General features: G+C 43.2%; 2 protein-coding genes across 8 annotated transcripts in view; one reads left to right on the top strand and one right to left on the bottom strand.

Annotated features, from left to right (window-relative positions):
* PEAK1 (pseudopodium enriched atypical kinase 1) overlaps nt 1–3521 on the bottom strand; it is a 238044-nt gene extending 234523 nt beyond the window's left edge. For 3 of the 4 annotated variants that reach the window (XM_033920741.1, XM_033920742.1, XM_033920740.1), the window contains exon 1: nt 3445–3513. The gene's annotated coding sequence lies outside the window, so the exon portion shown is untranslated. Of the gene's footprint in view, nt 1–3444 lie in introns of all 4 variants that reach the window. The other variant, XM_033920743.1, reaches the window with a different exon arrangement.
* A 261-nt stretch (nt 3522–3782) lies between these two features.
* HMG20A (high mobility group 20A) overlaps nt 3783–20375 on the top strand; it is a 79822-nt gene continuing 63229 nt past the window's right edge. Inside the window, exons 1-2 of one of the 4 annotated variants that reach the window (XM_033920862.1) lie at nt 3783–3901; nt 13533–13625. In XM_033920862.1, coding sequence (XP_033776753.1) covers nt 13537–13625 — 89 coding nt within the window. In that variant the 5' untranslated portion in view covers nt 3783–3901; nt 13533–13536. Of the gene's footprint in view, nt 3922–4207; nt 4277–13532; nt 13626–20375 lie in introns of those variants that run through there. The other 3 variants (XM_033920861.1, XM_033920863.1, XM_033920864.1) reach the window with 3 other exon arrangements.

Below are 20375 nucleotides of genomic sequence, written 5' to 3'. Positions count from 1 at the left end.
TGGTTGAAGAACAATTTCTATTTAGATTGGCAATAATACCCAACATGCTTCAGGTTGTTTGAGTATATAATAGTATTGAAGAAAAAAAGGTATTTTCCTATTTTACTTGATGGCTTGTTCATTATGAGGCAACTGAGCAAGTGACAGCATAATAAATATAATTTAAGAAGCTAAATATTAATCAAAGAACAGTTTTGCTTGAATTCATCACAGATTCTAGGATACCTAAGAACCAAAATTTACCATCCAGGAAGACAAATGTTTATACTTCTAGATGAAAAATGAGGAATATTAGAGAAATTTTATTATCCACTTACAATCTAAGCAGAATACAATTAAAAAAAACATTTATCCCCTCTTCTACGAAACCGTGCTAGCGGTTTTTAGCGCAGAGAGCCGCACTGAATGGCCCGCACTGATCCTGATGCTCACTGAGTTCCTATGAGCGTCGGGAGCAGCGCAGGCCATTCAGCGCAGCTCTCTGCGCTAAAAACTACTAGCGCGGTTTCGTAGAAGAGGGGGTTAGATTCATAAAACAAATACAACAAACATAAAACAAAGATTTTAAAATCCTTATATTCTCACTCTCATCACCAGGTAAAACAAAATGTTTTTTAAAAAACCAAAACACTGATGTTTAATAACTGAGGAAACAACTTTCTCAAACAACTGTATAGTCCCAAACCGTTTTTAAAACAATTCCATTCTATACCTTATAAAAAAACATAGCATAGTCTCTGATGTATATATTTGGCTAAACATATTTCTAAAAAGAGTCATAGTTTTCAGGATCAGATGTTTTGAACGGTCAGACTATGAATTCCATCACCACTTGTATGTGTCTGTCATACCCACTCACATAAAAGTATTGCCATAACCACTGCACAGACAGCCAACACTACATCCACTGTCAGTCAAGGACCACTTCCCACACTGCCATCCTGGGTTTCACTCTGTACAGAGTGGAGAACAGGGTTGCCAGATAGTGAACATTTTTTTAAATCCCAATTGATGCCAAAAAGTAGCCCAACATTTTTGACACCAAAAACCCCAAGAAGATAAATAACTTACTATCATAATGATAATAAATCAACTTCCTTGTTGTGCACTATTTTGCCTACATATTATTAGCAAGTTTTGGCAGGTAACAAGCATATGTCAGAGAGCCCCAGGAGCTGCATGCAGCAGGATTTTGGGCTGTTGTCTCCAAACACTGTACAGCGGTAGAAAACTGCTCAGGAACAGTCTGCTGATGGTTGCAGCTTCTCTCTCTCTTTTTTTATTGTTCGCAAGGCACCGCTAACGGGAGATGGAGAAAGCTGTGATCGGTGTTAGTGCACTGCTTCCCAATACAAGCCCAACAAAACTGTAAGCTGTATTTCAAGTTGTATATGCTGATATACAGAACAGGAGTGGATCCCAAATAAAATGTAGAAATATTTCTTTTTTTCAAGCAATCCAACTTAAACACCTGCCATGGGCCACGTTTTGCCCTAAACATGGGCTGCATCAGGGGCATAATTCAAGAAAAGTGCTAATGATATGCACTCTTTACCAGGTATGCTATGACTCAACACAACAGCTCACTATGTTCTCTTAGACAACTTGTACTTAAGAACGCAGTGGTGGCTTCATTTGATTTCATTAAGCAGTATTTCCAGTGGCACAGACTCTTACAGTTTTCCTGTAACAGATTCAGAAATAATGCAAAGCCACATCAAGAACCTTCTGTGGTTGTTCATGCTGTACCTTAGATGGAACATTTGTATCTTAGATGGAACATTTGCCCTTTTGTCAGCTGGGAGCAGAGGAAAGCAGCAAGAATCTTAAAATCTACAAGTTCTGAGTTACATATAAACTCGACATAAGAACAGCTTTAAAAACATAACTCGTTCTTAACCCGGAGACTGCCTGCACACAGGAATTCTTCAGAACAGTAGTGTTCTATTGCAAGCTTAGTGCATTGGCCCCGATATTGCAAAAAGTAAAAGAAAAAGAAAAAATAAATAAATGTCATTAAATAGACTAAAGGAATGTCACACTTGGTATCCCGTGATCAGTTAAGCAATTTTTTAAATTGAAATTTCAAACAAAGTACAAAGAAGCACTCAAGCAAGCAGTCTAGTCCAGGTCTTGGAAGAAGAAGGGATATTTAATTAAAATTAAACATTTGTAAATTAGCAATCAAGAACAAAAAGTCGCTTTTTTACCTGGGTGAAAATAAAAGGCAATCTCTAATATTTAACCTCCTATGATCTTATTATTTAACTTCCCTTTCAAATAACAGAATTTCCAACTGGTCTGGTTCAAAGACAACACATGAAAAAAAAGCACCAAGAGCCTCCGTGAATTAGGACCAGTCTTTATTGACCCACCATGGGCTGTATTTCGGTGCACACAGGAGTTGTCAAATATGATTTATTTTTTTTAAAACCTATGAAATAACGGATACAAAAGTGGCAGCACTGCACTAGAAACTAGCAACAAACCACAGTCAGTCTTTAGTGGAACACTGATAGTGTGTGACTTTAAGCAGGATTCATGTTTAGGCATCTTTATGCTGGTCCCACTTTTGTATCTAGTTTTGTTTCATAGTTTTTCATCATATTTAACAGCCCATGTTGGGTCAATAAGGACTGGTCCCAATTCCTGGAGGATCTTGGTGTGCTTTTCTTTGCATTTACATTTTGTATTTTGAAATGGCAAGGAGAGGGTCAAAGAATAATAATAATAACTTTATTTTGTATACCGCCATACCCAGAGAGTTCTAGGCGGTTCACAGCAATTAATAATGTTACAAAAAAAGACACGGCTCACGTCAGGAAAAGTAACCAAACAGAGGGGAATATGAAGAAAAAAAATATCAGTTAAGCATTCTAGTTCTGCTAGCACTTAAGGGTGTAAAGTTAGGTTAGCCAGCAGTTCTCCAGCACTATGAGCAGAATCTTTCATCAATTATAAGACTAACCATATTTTTTAAAAAATATTAAACAACTGTATTAATCTTTTCCCACCTTGTCACATTAAAACAAAATGTGTTCAAATGGAACTCCGGGACAGATGCACAAAGCATTTCCATTACGGACATAAAATGGGCAACAAAACCCATAAATTCCATTTTCACTTCAGAACAAACCGAACACCGACACCGTTTTTCATCCACGCCTGCACCAGCACCAAAGCCCAGATATCTGTAAATGCCTTTAGAAGCGAGTCCCTGTTTTATAAACAACATTCCTGCCCGGTGAACGGTGACTCCAGTGCAGCCCTGCGGTGAACAATCTGCATTAAACATCACCTTTCTCCTTGCCCGAGGTTAGGAGAAGTCTTTACAAATTAGTCTGCTGCCCAATTTTGCATACAGAAAGGAACAAAAGAACAGATACTGGGGATGGGGAATTGAGAGCAGAGCAGCTAGCAACAGACAAGTCAGCTTATTCTTACTTCCAAACGCCGCTTCGGAGTGTGTGCCTGTCTGCAGTCATCACGCTGCCAAGGGGGGGGCGATCCATCTACCAGCATGAAGTAAGTGAGCAGCCGGAGTGAAGCCTGGACCGCCCTGACAGGAGCTATTGGAGCACCAGAACGAGGCTCGGACTACAACGAGGACGCTATTGGCAACCCAGAATGAGGTTTGGAGGTCACAGAGAGGCGGCCGGAACAGCTGCGAATTCCAAGCCTCATTCTGGAGCTCCAATAGCTTCTCTCACAATCCAAGCCTCATTCTGAAGATCCAATAGCTCCCCCCGTTCTTTTCAAGCCTCGTTTCAGCGCTCCAATAGCTTCTGTCAGGGCGTTCCAGACTTCACTCTGGCTGCTTACCTACTTCCTTCTTGTGGATGATCGCTGCCCCTTGACAACGTGATGATTGCAGCCTCCCACCCGCCCAGAAGCGGCTTTTGTAAGTAAGGAAACAAGGGGGTAAGATTAAACTGACCTATCTGTTGCTAGCTGCTGTGTTTTCAGTCCAATGTCCCCAGTATCTGTTCTTTTGTTCCCTTCCGCATGCAAGATTGGGAAGCAGACTGATTTGCAAAAGTTTCTCCTTGCCTCAGGCAGGAGAAAGGTGTGGGGGTGATGTTAAATGCTGATTGTTTACCTCAGGGCTGCACTGTAGTCAGGCAGGAATGTTGTTTATAACAGAGAGACTCGCTTTTAAAGACGCTTACACAAATATCTGTGCTCTGGTGCAGGTGCAGATGTGGGTGAAATAAGGCATCAGTGTGTTTGGTTCTGAAGTAATAACTGGATTTATTGTTTTTGGTTGCCCATTTACGTAAGTTGTAAAAATGCTTTGTGTATCTGTCCCGGAGTGCATTTGAATGCGTTTTGTTTGAATGTGACAAGGTGGGAAAATATTACACACAGGCAATATTTCAAAAATGTGAAAGTCTTGATGAGTTTCTATTGATGGTGGGGGACCTAACTTTTAAATCCTTCAAGTGCTAGTAGAAATAGAATGCTTAACTGATCACATAAGCAGTGCCTCCGCTGGGTCAGACCAGAGGTCCATCATGCCCAGCAGTCCGCATACGCAGAGGCCCATCAGGTCCAGGACCAGTGTAGTAGTCCTCTATCCGTACTCTTCTATCCCCTTTTCTTCAGAAAGTTGCCCAATCCCTTCTTGAACCCCAATACTGTACTAGAAACGCCTTCACCGGATCAGACTTTAGGTCCGTCTATTCTGGCGACCCGCACACGCGGAGGCCAAGCCAGGTGCTCCCAGATGGAGACCCTGATTACCCATATCCCTCAATGTGATTTGCAAGGAGGTGTGCATCCAACTTACGCTTGAAACCCAGAATGGTAGTCTCCGTCACCACCTCCTCTGGGAGAGCATTCCAAGCGTCCACCACTCGCTGTGTGAAATAGAACTTCCTGACATTTGTCCTGAGCCTGCTGCCCTTCAGCCTCAGTCCATGACCTCTTGTCTGTGTCACTTTTGACAATGTGAACAACGATGTTTCTTGCTCAATTTTATCGAATCCATTCAGTTATTAATAAATCACACTTACTGTAATTTCCGGCTATAATATATGACATTCATACAGCATATTATGGTGCACACCTTGAGGTAGTCAATCGATCTTCAGGAATCGTCAGAGTACTAGCCAGGTAGTATAACCTTTGCTGGGGCACGCATCATTGATTCCACTTCTTTTTTGTGAATTTTTTAACTATATACTGGGCTCCTTTTACGAAGCCGCGTTAGCGGCTTTATCGCACGCACCTTTTTAGCGCGCGCTAACCCCTGTGCTAGCCGAAAAACTACTGCCTGCTCAAGAGGAGGCGGTAGCGGCTAGCGCGGCCGACAAATTAGCGTGCGCCATTATGCGTGTTAAACTGCTAACGCTGCTTCGTAAAAGGAGCCCACTATTTTTCTAAGCAGCTAAATAAATACGTGTTCAACAGTTTTTCTTCTTAATATTAAGGATTACTTATATTTGCAGTTACACCTCCTCTGACGTGTATCAAGCTTCACATACTTTCTTCAGGGAATGAGGTGAAAAAAAGCACAATTTTTCTTTCTTTAAAGTTGTCCAGTTCTAAGTTAGTAAAGACACGGCTTAGAACTGGACCTCTCACTCTCTCTCCAGAAAAGTCCGGAATTTGACTGCAGTAGGCTGTTCAAGTGTAGTGCATCATCTTCTTCGCACACTGTTTAAATATAGTGAATCTTCTTTGCACTTCTCATAGGACAAAGCTGCCTACCACAGTTTATCTGCTTCAGCGCATGAGGTAATCTAACTTTTCAACCCCCACAATGTTTTCTAAGCATAAATTTGCAGCAGCAAGGGCATTAGATTTTTGTTTCAAAAACCAGGAGAAATTGAGAAAAACATGTGGCAATACAGTTTGTTAGGATCAGGATTACAGAAAATGCAGTGTTCTGTTTTATTTGATGCATGTTTTGATGGAAGAAGTAGTGGTGAGCATGTATTTATAGAGAGGTTGTGGTAAAAGCGGATAGCTTAGCTGTTTTAAGAAAGGTTTGGACAAGTTCCTGGAGGAAAAGTCCATAGTCTGTTATTGAGAAAGACATGGGGGAAGCCACTGCTTGCCCTGGATCGGTTGATACTCTTTGAGGTTCCAGAATCTTTTGTTACTCTTTGGGATTCCAGAATCTTGCTATTCTTTAGGATTCTGAATGGAATGTTGCTACTCCTTGGGGTTTGGCCAGGTACTAGGGACCTGGATTGGCCACCGTGAGAACGGGCTACTGGGCTTGAAGGACCATTGGTCAGACCCAGTAAGGCCATTCTTATGTTCATATGGTACAATAACTAGAAAAAAGCAACTCTTAGTGATTCAGGACTCAAGTTACATAATCGAAGCTCTAGGTACGAAAACTGCATAGTGACATGGGAAAACGTCATTGCAATGCTCAGCTCCAGAACCTCACGTGGGTTTTGCTGTCAGCATTTCACAGAAACAATAGATGCTGGTGTGGTGACTCTTAACATACAGAAAAGAGCATCAGTTACCTAGTTTCCTCAAAGAATGAGACTAACTTAACAGCGCTGACCACTACAATTTACAAACCCTAAATACTTACACACACACACCCCCCTTTTACAAAACTATAACACGGTTTAACAGCTTTGATGCTCTTAGAAAAAGGGGGGGGTACTTAGTTACTTTTTCTATACTGTTCTCCCAGGGGAGCTCAGAACGGTTCAAATGGATTTATTCAGGTACTTGAGCATTTTTCCCTATCTGTCCTGGTGGGCTCACAATCTATCTAATGTACCCGGGGCAATGGGGGGATTAGGTGACTTACCCAGGGTCACAAGGAGCAGCTTGGGTTTGAACCTGCAACCTCAGGGTGCCGAGGCTGCAGTTTTAACCACACTCCCATATAACCATTCATAATCATAAGATCCCAGACCAGGATATTTCTGAATTCAAACTGTTGGGTCTTACTCCTTGTGTAGCTCTGTTCTTGGCTATCATCCTTTTCCAATACATCAGTAGGACAGTTAGGCTCTGCCATTCCCTGTTTTTTTCCTACAGCAACGAACAGAGAGGTTAGCTGAGTGTATCACAAACTGTGTGCTCCAGCAAATTCCAGATGCCGGCAAGGAGGAGAGACACCAGTGCCGGCTGACTGCTTACAGGGTGTGTCTCTTGAGGCGAGAGGCACATGCTGTAGTCAGTCAGCCAGCGCCTCTGTTCCTCCTCACCTCTCCTTCTGCAGCCACCTCCCCCCCCCCCCCCCCCCCACTGACGATAATAGGAGACACAGGGTCGTGGCTGGAGGACATCTGCACATGCGCAGACATCGGCATTATGATGTCACGCATTGTATTGATGTCCATTCATTTCCGGGTACCCTACAGCCACAGCCCTGAGATTAGTGCGTCGTCGCTGGGTTGACCTAACTGTGACACCTTATGGATCAGAGACACGTTCCCTGCCCTTTGACATCCTGGGCAGTTGTGCTGCGTAAATCAAAATTTTCTTTAACGCTGTCACATACACTGTTCGGACTGTTTTCCATTCTAGACCTGTGTGAGCCACTGTGGTTGTGTGTTTGGTGTTACTCTTAAAGTTGTAACACAGTTAGATTGTGAACTGCTCAGGTGGCTGTGTCAATGGGGTGGTATATCGAACACAACAGTGTATTGCAAACTGTGTGCCGCCCGAGATTCCAGGTGTGCTGAGGAGGAGGCGGCGAGGCACCGGCTGACTGCCTACAGGACATGCCCCTTGCGGCAAGGGGTACATTCAATAGGGTCATTCCGCGTGCGGCCCCCTTGAAATCCAACCAAATTTTACAGGGGTGTTGTCTAGGGTCTCAAATGAAACTCTGTAAAAAAAAAATTTTTGGCTCTACCTCAATTTGGTCAGGAGCTAGGGGTGGTTGAACAAAAGCAAACGATCCACTCCCACGCCTCGTGTGACCTAAAACGCCAACGTTTCTTAAGCGCTGCGGCAGAAGGAAACTACCTAGGAGTCTGAAATATTGCCGTTTGGTACAACACCTCGGGGCAAGTTTCTGTGCCAAGTTTGAAATCTTTTGCGAACGTGCTTCCATTTCTACAGGTCAGCAAAGTAGGCAAAAAAATTCACGAACGAAAATTTTTGGCAAAGTTTGACTCCATACTGCTGCTGGTAGGTTAAGTCAGCTGAGGGCACAGCTTTACCAGCAGACATGTACCATGAGGTACTTCCAAGATTTGCAATATGAGCTTTTACAGTCAAGTGTAGCTGAAGATATGACCATCCAAAAAATATGGCTTTATGCGTAAATGCAATTTTTCACTGGTTTTCAGATTCAAATATCTCTAATGTGTAGGGTTTTTTTTGTTTTGTTTTTTATATCATTTGAAAGAGCATGTTTTTTGCTACAGAAGCTATCCTGTTTCATGTTGAACCCGAGCTTTCTAGGCAGCGCCTTTCCTTTCTGCTCGTCTTTCCTTCCAGCACCCCCCACTAGCAGCTCAGGGCCCCATTAGAGGGCCTTCACACATGAATGTGACATCATCACGTTGATGTCCACGCATTTCCACATGCCTTGAGTCGTGGCCACCACGTTTAGTGTGCAGTTTGCGAGGCACTGAATACACGATGAACTCTCTAAAGTTGAAAGGGGATAGATTCCGTACAAATGTAAGGAAGTTCTTCTTCACCTAGAGAGTGGTAGAAAACTGGAATGCTCTTCCCGAGGCTGTTATAGGGGAAAACACCCTCCAGGGATTCAACACAAAGTTAGACAAGTTCCTGCTGAACCAGAACGTACGCAGGTAAGGCTAGACTGAATTAGGGCACTGGTCTTTGACCTAAGGGCTGCCGTGAGAGCGGACTGCTGGGCATGATGGACCACTGGTCTGACCCAGCTGCAGAAATTTTTATATTCTTATGAACACAGTGATGCTAAATGGTTAACTATGATTTTTCTCATATCTATATATTTTCTATATTGCAAATTTTATTTGTGAAACTCCCTCCACCCATCTCATCTCTTTGCCCCTGTATTGCTACCCTAAAATTTGGGGTATGGAGACATCACTGTTTGTGACATTATTGCTTTGGAGAATGTACCGTATTTGCCGGCGTATAAGACGACTTTTCAGTACCTTAAAATCCTCCCCAAAGTCGGGGGTCGTCTTATACGCCAGGTACTGTTTACATGCCCTTACTTTACATGCCCTAACATCTCCTTCCTTACCTCCTTACGGTGCTTACGGTACTAGTAAACCTGCCGGGACATCAGCGGGGCCATGGCGGGACATCAGTGTGACAAGGGTGCCATCTCCTTCATCCTGCGCAGCGGGAAGCAGCAGCGCTCTGGCCCCACCCCTTTTCTCTTGACTACGTCTCTCGCACATGCGGCCGTGTGTGGAGTCTAGCCCTTAAGGAAGTTGCGGGGGCGAACAGGAGGCTTTTGAAGGCTTTTAAAGGGAAACTGTCAGGCCAGCAAACTTGCTAGGGACTTGCCCGGCACTTGCTCTCTCCCTCTATGTGTTATCTTCCTTCTATCATTGACAGTTTCAGTTTGGTTAACAGTTTAGAAAACAAATAGCATGGCAGCTCCCATGGGTTTATTGTTCTATTCAGCTTTAGTGAATTAATTAAAATTGTTGAAATAAATTCTGATGTTCTTTTAAGTTTTATTTGTTGTGCAGAAGGTGTGCGGAAGAAGGGGTAGTCTTATATGGCGAGTATATAACAAACTCTATATTTTAACTGTAAAAGTTGGGGGGTCGTCTTATACGCCCAGTCGTCTTATACGCCGGTAAATACGGTATATTGGTAACCTAGGAATCGACAGTCTCCTGAAGGTTTAGTTTCCTTGGCAGTTGATCCATCGGTATAATTTCTATATGACACTATATAAAATTGCTCTCAATTTATTTTTATGTTATCAAGGGTGATTATATTCTTGATCCTTGGCATCACTGCGCTACCAATTAAAGTGGTCTATAATGCTCCCAATTCAGAGCTCAGTGATCACTTTCATTTATTATTCAGAGCCTACTTAAATCCCATTGTTTTGTTACACAGCATCTGTCAGAATATAACATGCCTCTACAGTCTAGGACATTTTCTTTTCACTCCCGTAGCACTGTATTTATAATGCTATGATTATATGGTTAGAACCAGTGCTTTTTGTCTAGTAAAGTAAGTGCCAGTACTCACATGCAGGGCCAAAAAGTCTATGAAAAGGTAGCCCTGCAAATGTCCCTAGAACACAACTCTTGCCAGGAAAATGGAACAAGCAGGGTCCTACAAACCGGAGAAAATATTTCTTTACTCAGCGTGTAATTAAACTCTGGAATTTGTTGCCAGAGAATGTGGTGAAATCAATTAGCTTAACAGGGTTTTAAAAAGGTTTGAATCATTTCCTAAAAGAGAAATCCGTGGGCCGTTATTGAGATGGCTTGCGGAAATACACTTCTTATTCCAAGGATAAGCAGCATAAAATCTGTTTTACTCCTTGGGATCCTGCCAGGTACCTGTGACCTCGGTTGGCCACTGTTGGAAACAGGATACTGAGATTGATGGACCTTCCGTCTATCCCAGTGTGGCAAATATTATGTTTTTATGTACAGATCCTTTCACAGAACATACATGCTCACAAAGTACCTTATCTCGATCACATATGAAAAATATGGTAAAACCTCGCCAAATACAGAACAAATGATCACGAAATAGAAATGTATAGACATAAACTGAACTAGAAACTCCAAGAAGCTGGACTCTGCAGTATAACACAGAAAATAGAAACAGAAATGCATTTTCTCTAGCACTGTACAAAATACTAAGGAACTCATTTTTAAAGCACTTTGACACACAAAGTATCATAGAAATTATTGAGCCTCTAAGATACTAGAGATCCTACACAGTCGGGTTCCTAAACCTGGTACGTTCAACTCACTGAACTAAAAAATTTTTGGCATATTGTACTCAACTCCTTCCATCTGTCTGTCTGTCTCTCCATTTGTACACAAATGCACTTGTTATATACAGTATACAATTGAAACAGAAGTGCAGGTCTCTTCATTAAATTGATCTGTTACTAGATTGCATATGGCTTTATATTTTTCTTATTTTATTTTTGTCTTGCGCTTCAGTTTTGCTAGTTTAGTTTGCCAACAGAAGTGCCAGTGTCCTAGTAACACAAGCTTTTTTTCATAGTTCTATAAGTACACTGCAGGGAGAAGGCTGCCTTTAAAATGTAATATCTACTTGTAATTTACAGGGGAGGGTCTGCAACTAGTTTGTTGGCTGCTGTAATGGGTGCCTAAGTGTGATTGCATGAAATAGGTGCCTTACTGTAGGCGCCTATCTTTTTAGGCCCCCAATTACAGAATCTGTTTTTCTGTGCTTAACGTACCTCATCCCAGCACCTAACTTTAGGCGATCTGCAGAGAATTACCCTCAGAGACCCTGATTCTATAAACGGCGCCTAAAAAATAGACTCCGAGGGTCGTGGCGCATTGCGGCTGTCAATCTTTAGTTAGGCACCGTTTATAGAATCATGCCTAGCAGCATCTAAATTGGACTTAGGGACCACTAGGCATCAAAATCTTGGGCGCCCCCCTATTTATGCAAGGACAAAGGAAGTCATCATGCCACTGTATCGTGCATTGGTACGCCCGCATCTGTAGTACTGTGTCCAGTATTGGTCGCCGTACCTCAAGAAGGACATGGCAATGCTTGAGGGGGTCCAGAGAAGAGCGACGAAAATGATAAGAGGTATGGAAAACTTTTCATATGCCGACAGGCTAGAAAAGTTGGGGCTGTTTTCCCTGGAAAAGCGGAGACTTAGAGGAGACATGATAGAAACTTTCAAGATCCTGAAAGGCATAGATAAGGTAGACAGGGACAGATTCTTCAGACTGTGGGGAACAACAAGTACAAGGGGGCACTCGGAGAAACTGAAAGGGGACAGGTTTAGAACCAATGCCAGGAAGTTCTTCTTCACCCAGAGAGTGGTGGACACGTGGAACGCACTCCCGGAGGTTGTGATAGGGCAGAAGACATTACAGGGATTCAAAGAAGAGTTTGATAAATTCAACGAAGGTTTGGATAAATTCCTGAAGGATAAGGGGATTGAGGGGTATGGACAGAAGTAGTGATAGGTTATAGGATGAGGCAGGGACCACTTTGACAGGTCATGGACCTGATGGGCCGCCGCGGGTGTGGACTGCTGGGCGTGATGGACCTCTGGTCTGACCCAGTGGAGGCAACTTCTTATGGTATACTTGACCCTTCCAAAAACTGTATTCCACTATGTCTTATTAGGCTAATAAATTGCATTAGAGAATTTGTCCCCATCCCCGCAGGAACTCTTATTTCCCCATCCCATCCCCGTGAGTTTTGTCCCTGTCCTGCCCCATTCCTGAAAGCTCTGCCTTAATCACACAAGCCTCAAACACTTATGATTTTAAAGTGTTTGAGGCTTGTGCAGATGAGGATAGAGCTTAGGCAGTGGTGGAATGAGGCATTATGACATCACAATCTGAGCTCTAGAACGTTGCTACTTATGATGTTAAAGTGTTTGAGGCTTGTGCAATTGAGGACGGAGCTCAGGCATTGGTGGAATGAGGCATTATGACATCACAATCTGAGCTCTAGAACGTTGCTACTTATGATTTTTAAGTGTTTGAGGCTTGTGCAGATGAGGACGGAGCTCAGGCATTGGTGGAATGAGGCATTATGACATCACAATCTGAGCTCTAAAACATTGCTACTTATGATGTTTAAGTGTTTGAGGCTTGTGCAGATGAGGACGGAGCTCAAGCATTGGTGGAATGAGGCATTATGACATCACAATCTGAGCTCTAGAATGTTGCTACTTATGATTTTAAAATGTTTGAGGCTTGTGTAGATGAGGACAGAGCTTGCAGGAATAGGGCAGGGACATGAAAAGAACTAGCCGGGATGGGACAGGAAAATGAGTTCCCATGGGGACAGGGAAAAATTTGCCCCGTGTCATTTTCTAAATTGCATCTTAATATCAGCATCACTGGCAAATTTAAAATTTGCATAGCCATAAAGAATACGTTTAGGCTCTAATCCAATTTATGTTCTAATCTGTGCAAGCCCAGTTTCTAAGTGCTCCAAGCTAATTGAGTTTGTAGGATATCCACACTGGATATATATGAGTTGCATTTGGATATGGTAGCGATAGTACCTGCAAATGCATCTTATGCCTATTCAGTGTGGATTATCTTAGAAACCTGAATGGCTTGCAACCCTTAAGGACTGGAGTTGCTTCTCTGCTCTTATCACTGTATTTGTGGAAACTGCTATAGCTTTATTTGCTCTGGGTGAGTGATAGACTTCAATGTACAAGACAGTGCAGTTTAAAGTTAACATTTCCTTCAGGGAGGGAGAGGGTTTCCAATGGTGAGAGAGTAGGGGGGGGGTTGTTAATTCAGATTTGGTACCCGAGTGCCTTTGTGGTTATGCAACTACTGTATGCTATCTGTTTCGCACTCTTATGCAAGTCTCCTTGTAAAATCAGTAAGCAATTCTGGGGAAAAAAAGTTAACCAAATTCTTGTCTTTGCTTCTTGATAGAGAGATGGACAACTCAGCAGCTACATCAATCTTGCCCCAACAGTTTGGTGATGATGATGGTTCCAAGGAGAGCAGTGATATAGGGACAACTGGGTAAGTAGTAGCTTTTGTACACTTTGGGGTGACTTCTAGATAGGGGAGGGTGTGGCGCCGTGGTTAAAGCTACAGCCTCTGCACTCTGAAGTTGTGGGTTCAAACCCACGCTGCTACTTGTGACCCAGGGCAAGTCGCTTAATCCCCTCCCCCCATTGTCCCAGGTACGTTGCGAGCCCGCTGGGATAGACAGGGAAAAAAAATTGAGTACCTGAATAAATTCATGTCAGCCCTTCTGAGCTTCCCTGGGAGAACAGTATAGAAGACTGAATGAATAAATATACGTCGCCTCAAAAAATTGGCGCTTAGTACGATTCTGTAAACTTCCTGAGTTAGGTGCAGTTTATCGAACCATATGTAGCGCTCATCAGCGTGACTGGTATTTAGGCGTAGGCATTTATTTCTGTGAAAACTAGGTCTAAGTGCCTGTGCCAGATTTCTGTGCAGATCGGGCCTATTCTATAACAGTATGCCTAAGTTTTAAGACCAGTGATAGGTCACATTTGGCTATCTGGGCAAGATTATTCTAAAAGCCCAGTTAGCTATGAACACTTGAGGTCCTTTTGCCTTAAGAAAACGCAAACCTTCAAATCATATTTATATAATTGGTGGGTTTTATGTTAAAGAACTCGATATTTATCACTTTTTAAGGGATATTTGTCAGACTGTTTATATAAAAAGAGGATTAGTAACTTTTAAGAATGCCTAGGACTCATCTGTTGATGGGCGAAACTGGTTGAACCTTAAGGTCCTTCCCGAGGTTTAAAAAAAAAGAATGAAGAAATAGCTAAAGCTAAGCACAAAAGTTTTAAAGTTGTATAAGAAAAGTTCATCGATTTGCACAAAACATAGAATATAGAGCACAAGCACTTTAAAAAAAAAACCTCTCTGGTATCTTAGAGGCTCCTCATTTAGCCACACCCCCTTTGAGATCCATGCGCTGGAATTTATGTGCACAACCTAATAGTATAAACTTAAAAAAAACTGTGTGTGTAAATTCTAATTGGTGCCAATAACTGCTTGTTTATTGGCATTGATTTGCTTGTTAAACAGTTAAGTTGCGTGTGCAAATCATCAATATGCACAGATTTGCTCGTGCAACTTTGGCCGCAGTATACAGAATCCGGCCCTTTGTTCACTGGCTTTCCAAGCTTCCAGCCTTTTGCTTTTGGTTTTCTGCATTTTAGTCTCTATTTGTTTCATTTTGCCAGAATGTCACTCTAGCCCAGGGGTGGGCAAACGTTTTGACTCATGGGCCACAATGGGTTCTTAAATTTGACAGAGGGGCTGTACCAAGAGCAGGGGGGGTCTTCAAAGAAAATGAAAGGGGAAAAAAGGTGGAGGAGAGGGGGCTCTTCTAAATTGAGAGGGGGAGGGATATTCAAAGAAAATGAAAAAGAAAAAAAGGTGGAGGAGAGGGGGCTCTTCTAAAACCCAGCCACAACCACCAAGCTCGTACAGCTTTCACTAGCTTAGAACACTAGCAATTAAAAAAAACAAAACACAGGGAAGGTGAAGGAGCAGCTGTGATGGCAGAGGATGCAGGGAGCTGGGCCAACAGGCAGTTTTCCGGTACTCACGCAGACAAACAGCACCTCCATCTCGGCTCCAGCCTCCTCCAAAGCCCACTACCACAGCACCTAGCAGGATTAACCCAACCCAGAATTTCCCCCAAAAAAATCACACTCCAACCTGACAGCCACTCTGCCTGATTTCCCATGTGATTGGGGCTGCCGCCACTTCCTGTGCAGGCACGCTGGGAATTGTAGTTCGAAGTGGTGGGGCTCAGCCAATCAGAGCACGCCTTGCACTGCACGTTGCGCCACACACCACGCCCCCCAGCGTTGCCCTCCTCCCTCCCGGTGGATCAGCCCAGCCACGCACCGCTTCCGGCGTCTTTCCTCTCGGCGGCGGGTCCCCTTATTCTCAGCGAGAAGGTCCATCAGCATGGCAACCTGCAGGAGCATGCCAGGCGCGAGCTGCTCCGGCTCGTGACCCTGTATCCACTGTGTCAGCCTGACAAATTTGGTGGGCCGGATATGGCCCATGGGCCATAGTTTGCCTATGTCTGCTCTAGCCTGTTGAATGTAATTTTGGCATATGTGAATCTCTAGCAAAATCAACAGGCCTGTAGCAATATGTTTGTGGTACTTGGTCTTCAAGACTATACAAGGAATAGTTTAAGGAAGAGTGGTTTTATTATTTGTACTTATCGGTTCTTTCTTTTCATCACATTGTTGGGTTTTTTTTTCATTTTCTCTTTATAAATTAAGATAATTGATAAGCATGATATACTTCAAAGAAAATACATTTATTAAAAAAAAGAAAATACATTCATCAAAATACTAGTAGCCCACAGTAGAAGAGATCTCATCAGGAAATAAACAGAGCATTAATTAAGGGGGGAAAAACACAAGGAAATAAGACAGTCTACTCTAGCTAACAAACAAACAAATGTGTGTAATCTAATCTAATCCTTAGGTTTGTATACCGCATCATCTCCACGTTCGTAGAGCTCGACGCGGTTTACAGTAGGAGAAATAGGAAGGAATTACAACAGAGGGTTAGAGGTAGAAGTGTGAAGAAAATTTAGAGGACTTGGAATGCCAAGATATAAGAGTTTCCTTGATTCCTAAGTTGGAGGGAGACTTACATTTTTTGAGAAAAGCCAGGTTTTCAGATGTTTGTGGAAAACTTGGAGAGAGCTCAAGTTCTGAAGAGGGGAGGTAATACAGTCAACCCTTGGACTTTAACCCCTATCCTGCCTTACAATGCTGTTGTGTTCCAAAAACTTCTAAGCTATTTAGAATCTCACTAGTTAGTCCTAATCACTAGATCAGTGATAAATATGTTAAAAAACAGCGGTCCCATCACAGGCACCTGGGGAACCCCACTATCTACCTTTCTCCATTGAGAATGCATTTAACCCTACTTTCTGTTTTCTATCTTTTAACCAGTTCTTAATTCACAGTAGGACATTATCAACCAAACCATGTCTTTCTAATTTTCTCAAGAGTCGTTCATGAAGTACTTTGTCAAATGCCTTTTGAAAATCCAGATACACAATACCCATTATCCAGAGGTTTATTGACCCCTCCATGAAATGTAGTAGATTGATGAGTCATGGTTTCCCTTGACTAAAATCCATGCTGGATTTCTCTCATTAATCCATGCGTATTTGTTCTTTATAGTAGTCTCTACCATTTTGCCCCACACCGACATGAGGCTCACGAGTCTATAATTTCCCAGATAACCTCTGGAGCCCTTTTTTAATGGGCAATACATTGGCCACCCTCCAAACTTCTGGTACTATGCTTGATTTTAAAGTTAAATTGCATATTACTAACAATAGCTCTGCCAGGCTAAGAACATAAGAATTGCCGCTGCTGGGTCAGACCAGTGGTCCATCGTGCCCAGCAAGTCCACTCACACAGCGGCCCTTAGGTCAAAGACCAGTGCCATAACTGAGACTAGCCTTACCTGCATACGTTCTGGTTCAGCAGGAACTTGTCTAACTTTGTTTTGAATCCCTGGAGGGTGTTTTCCCCTATAACAGCCTCCGGAAGAGCGTTCCAGTTTTCTACCACTCTCTGGGTGAAGAACTTCAATACGTTTTTATAGAATCTATTCCCTTTTAACTTTAGAGTGCCCTCTCGTTCTCTCTACCTTGGAGAGGGTGAACAACCTGTCTTTATCTACTAAGTCTATTCCCTTCATTATCTTAAATGTTTTGATCATGTCCCCTCTCAGTCTCCTCTTTTCAAGGGAGAAGAGGCCCAGTTTCTCTAATCTCTTACTGTACGGCAACTCTTTCAGCCCCTTAACCATTTTAGTCGCTCTTCTCTGGACCCTTTCGAGTAGTACTGTGTCCTTCATGTACGGCGACCAGTGCTGGACGCAGTATTCCAGGTGAGGGCGTACGGTGGCCCAGTACAGCAGCATGATAACCTTCTCTGTTTGTGATTCCCTTCTTAATCATTCCTAGCATTCTATATGCCCTTTTCGCCGCCGCTGCACGTTGCACAGATGGCTTCATTGACTTGTCGACCAGTACTCCCAAGTCTCTTTCCTGGGAGAGTCTCTCCAAGTACTGTACCAGACATCCTGTATTTGTGTATAAGATTTTTGTAACTGACATGCATCACCTTACACTTATCCACGTTAAACCTCATTTGCCATGTTGCAGCCCATTTCTCGAACGTGTTTATGTCCCATTGCAAGTCTTCGCAATCCTTTTGCGTCTTCATTACTCTAAATAACTTTATATCGTCTGTAAATTTAATCACCTCACTCGTCGTACCAATTTCCAGGTTGTTTATAAATATGTTGAAGAGCATGGGTCCAAGCACCGAACCCTGCAGCACTCCGTGCGTGATGCTTTTCCAGTCCAAGTATTGTCCATTTACCCCCACTCTCCGTTTCCTATCCGCCAGCCAGTTTTTAATCCACGTGAGTATTTCACCCTTGATTCCATGGCTTGCAATTTTTCGAAGTAGTTGTTTAGGTAGAACCTTGTCGAATGCCTTCTGAAAATCCAGATATACAATGTAGACTGGGTCACCCTTGTCTGTCTGTCTGTTTACTCCCTCGAAGAAGTGCAGCAAGTTCGTCAAGCAAGATCTTCCTTTGCTGAAGCTGTGCTGGCTGGTTCTCATCAGATTGTGTCTGTCAAGGTGATCAATGATGCGGTCCTTTATCAGCACCTCTACCATCTTCCCCGGTACCGAGGTAAGACTCACCGGTCTGTAGTTTCCAGGATCTCCCCTCAAACCTTTCTTGAAGATCGGCATAACATTCGCCACTTTCCAGTCTTCCGGAATCCTTCCTGATTTGATCGACAGATTGGCTATTAGTTGAAGCAGTTCAGCTATAGCCCCATGATTACCCTCGGATGGATGCCATCCGGTCCCGGGGATTTATCGTTTGTAAGCCTATCAATCTGCCTGCATACCTCTTCTAGACTGACCGTCAACTCTGTCAGTTTCCCATGTTCGTTTCCTGCGTATAGCCTTTCAGCTTCCGGTATGTTGTGTATATCCTCTTCGGTAAATACAGACACAAAAAATGTGTTCAGTATGTCGGCAATGGTTTTGTCCTCTTTTAGCACTCCCTTTATTCCATGGTCATCCAACGGCCCCACCACTTCTTTCGCGGGTCGTTTCCCCTTAATATGTCAAAAGAACGGCTTTGAAGTTTTTTGCCTCCTTGGTTATTTTTTCCTTGTAGTCTCTTTTGGCCCCTGCTTTGATGTTGTTTGTGCTTTTTCCAGTTTTCGTCCGTTTTTGACCTTTTCCATTCCTTAAACAAAGTCTTCTTGTCTCTGATCGCTTCCTTCACTGCTACAGTGAGCCACGCCAGTTCCTTGTTCTTTTTCCTCTTGGATCCCTTGTTGATACGAGGTATATATAGATTTTGCGCCTCGGTGACTGTGTCCATAAAAAGGGACCATGCATGCTCTAGTGTTTTTACAGTGCGTATCCTCTTCTTTTTTTTTTGTTTGAAATAATTTTTCTTGAGCAGTGAGTCATGCACCTTGGCGGCAAAAATCCATGCAGGACTTACACCCTAAATGGTGAGATCCTAGGAAGGACTGTAGCAGAACGTGACTTAGGGGTGATCATTAGCGAAGACATGAAGACTGCCAATCAAGTGGAGAAAGCTTCATCCAGGGCTAGACAAATCATGGGCTGTATCCTTAGAAGTTTCGTCAGTCGTAAGCCCGAGGTCATAATGCCGTTGTACACAGATCCTTGGTGAGACCCCACCTGGAATACTGTGTACAATTCTGGAGGCCGCATTATCAAAAAGATGTGCGGAGAGTTGAGTCGGTTCAGCGAATGGCCACCAGGATGGTCTCAGGTCTCAAGGATCTCCCGTATGAGGAACAACTGGGTAAGTTGCAGCTGTACTCGCTCGAGGAACACAGAGAGAGGGGAGACATGATCGAGACGTTCAAATATGTCACGGGCCGTATCGAGGTGGAAGAGGATCTTTTTTTCCTTAAAGGACTCACGGCAACAAGAGGGCATCCTTTGAAAATCAGGGGGGGGGGAAATTTCATGGCGACACCAGAAAGTATTTCTTCACCGAAAGGGTGGTTGATCGCTGGAATAATCTTCCACAAGAGGTAATTGAGGCCAGCAGCGTGCCAGATTTTAAGAAAAGATGGGATTGGCATGTGGGATCTCTTCATGGAGGTAGTTAGGGGGTGGGCCATTAGTGTGGGCAGACTAGATGGGCCGTGGCCCTTTTCTGCCGTCAATTTCTATGTTTCTATGTAGTGAACATACATAATAAGCAACAATGTACAGGCAGTATATGGAGACAAAGGTATCAAGTACAAATTACACATCGTACAAGTGAGAGAGAGGAAGGCCGAGGCCCCCGCGTACCCACTCCAGGACCAGTCCCCAACAACCACAAGAGAAGAAAACCGGTGGCAAAGAACAGACAGAAAACGGATTGTTCAGTACCTTCCATATTTAGGGGGGAAAAGAAACAGAAGTTAAAAAAAAAAACCTCCAGAACAGAATATTCATCCATCCCATCCACACACATTCACACCCACACATACAATTCCATGGAACCAAACCCCCCCCCATCCCCACTTATCCTCTTCTTAATCTTCTTCCCCACCATGAGTCTCATCCCTTCATAATTCCCTTTTCAGAAGTTCAGTGCCGTGGCCATCGTTCTGGATCGATGTTTTGCCCCTGTGTCCAGGTTGAAGCAGATCATATTGTGATCACT

This window comes from Geotrypetes seraphini, chromosome 14, assembly GCF_902459505.1.
Source record: "Geotrypetes seraphini chromosome 14, aGeoSer1.1, whole genome shotgun sequence".
In the NCBI taxonomy this organism is placed as follows: Eukaryota; Metazoa; Chordata; class Amphibia; order Gymnophiona; family Dermophiidae; genus Geotrypetes; species Geotrypetes seraphini.
The sequence above is the reverse complement of the archived record's forward strand: the minus strand, read 5'-3'. Positions and strand labels throughout refer to the sequence as shown.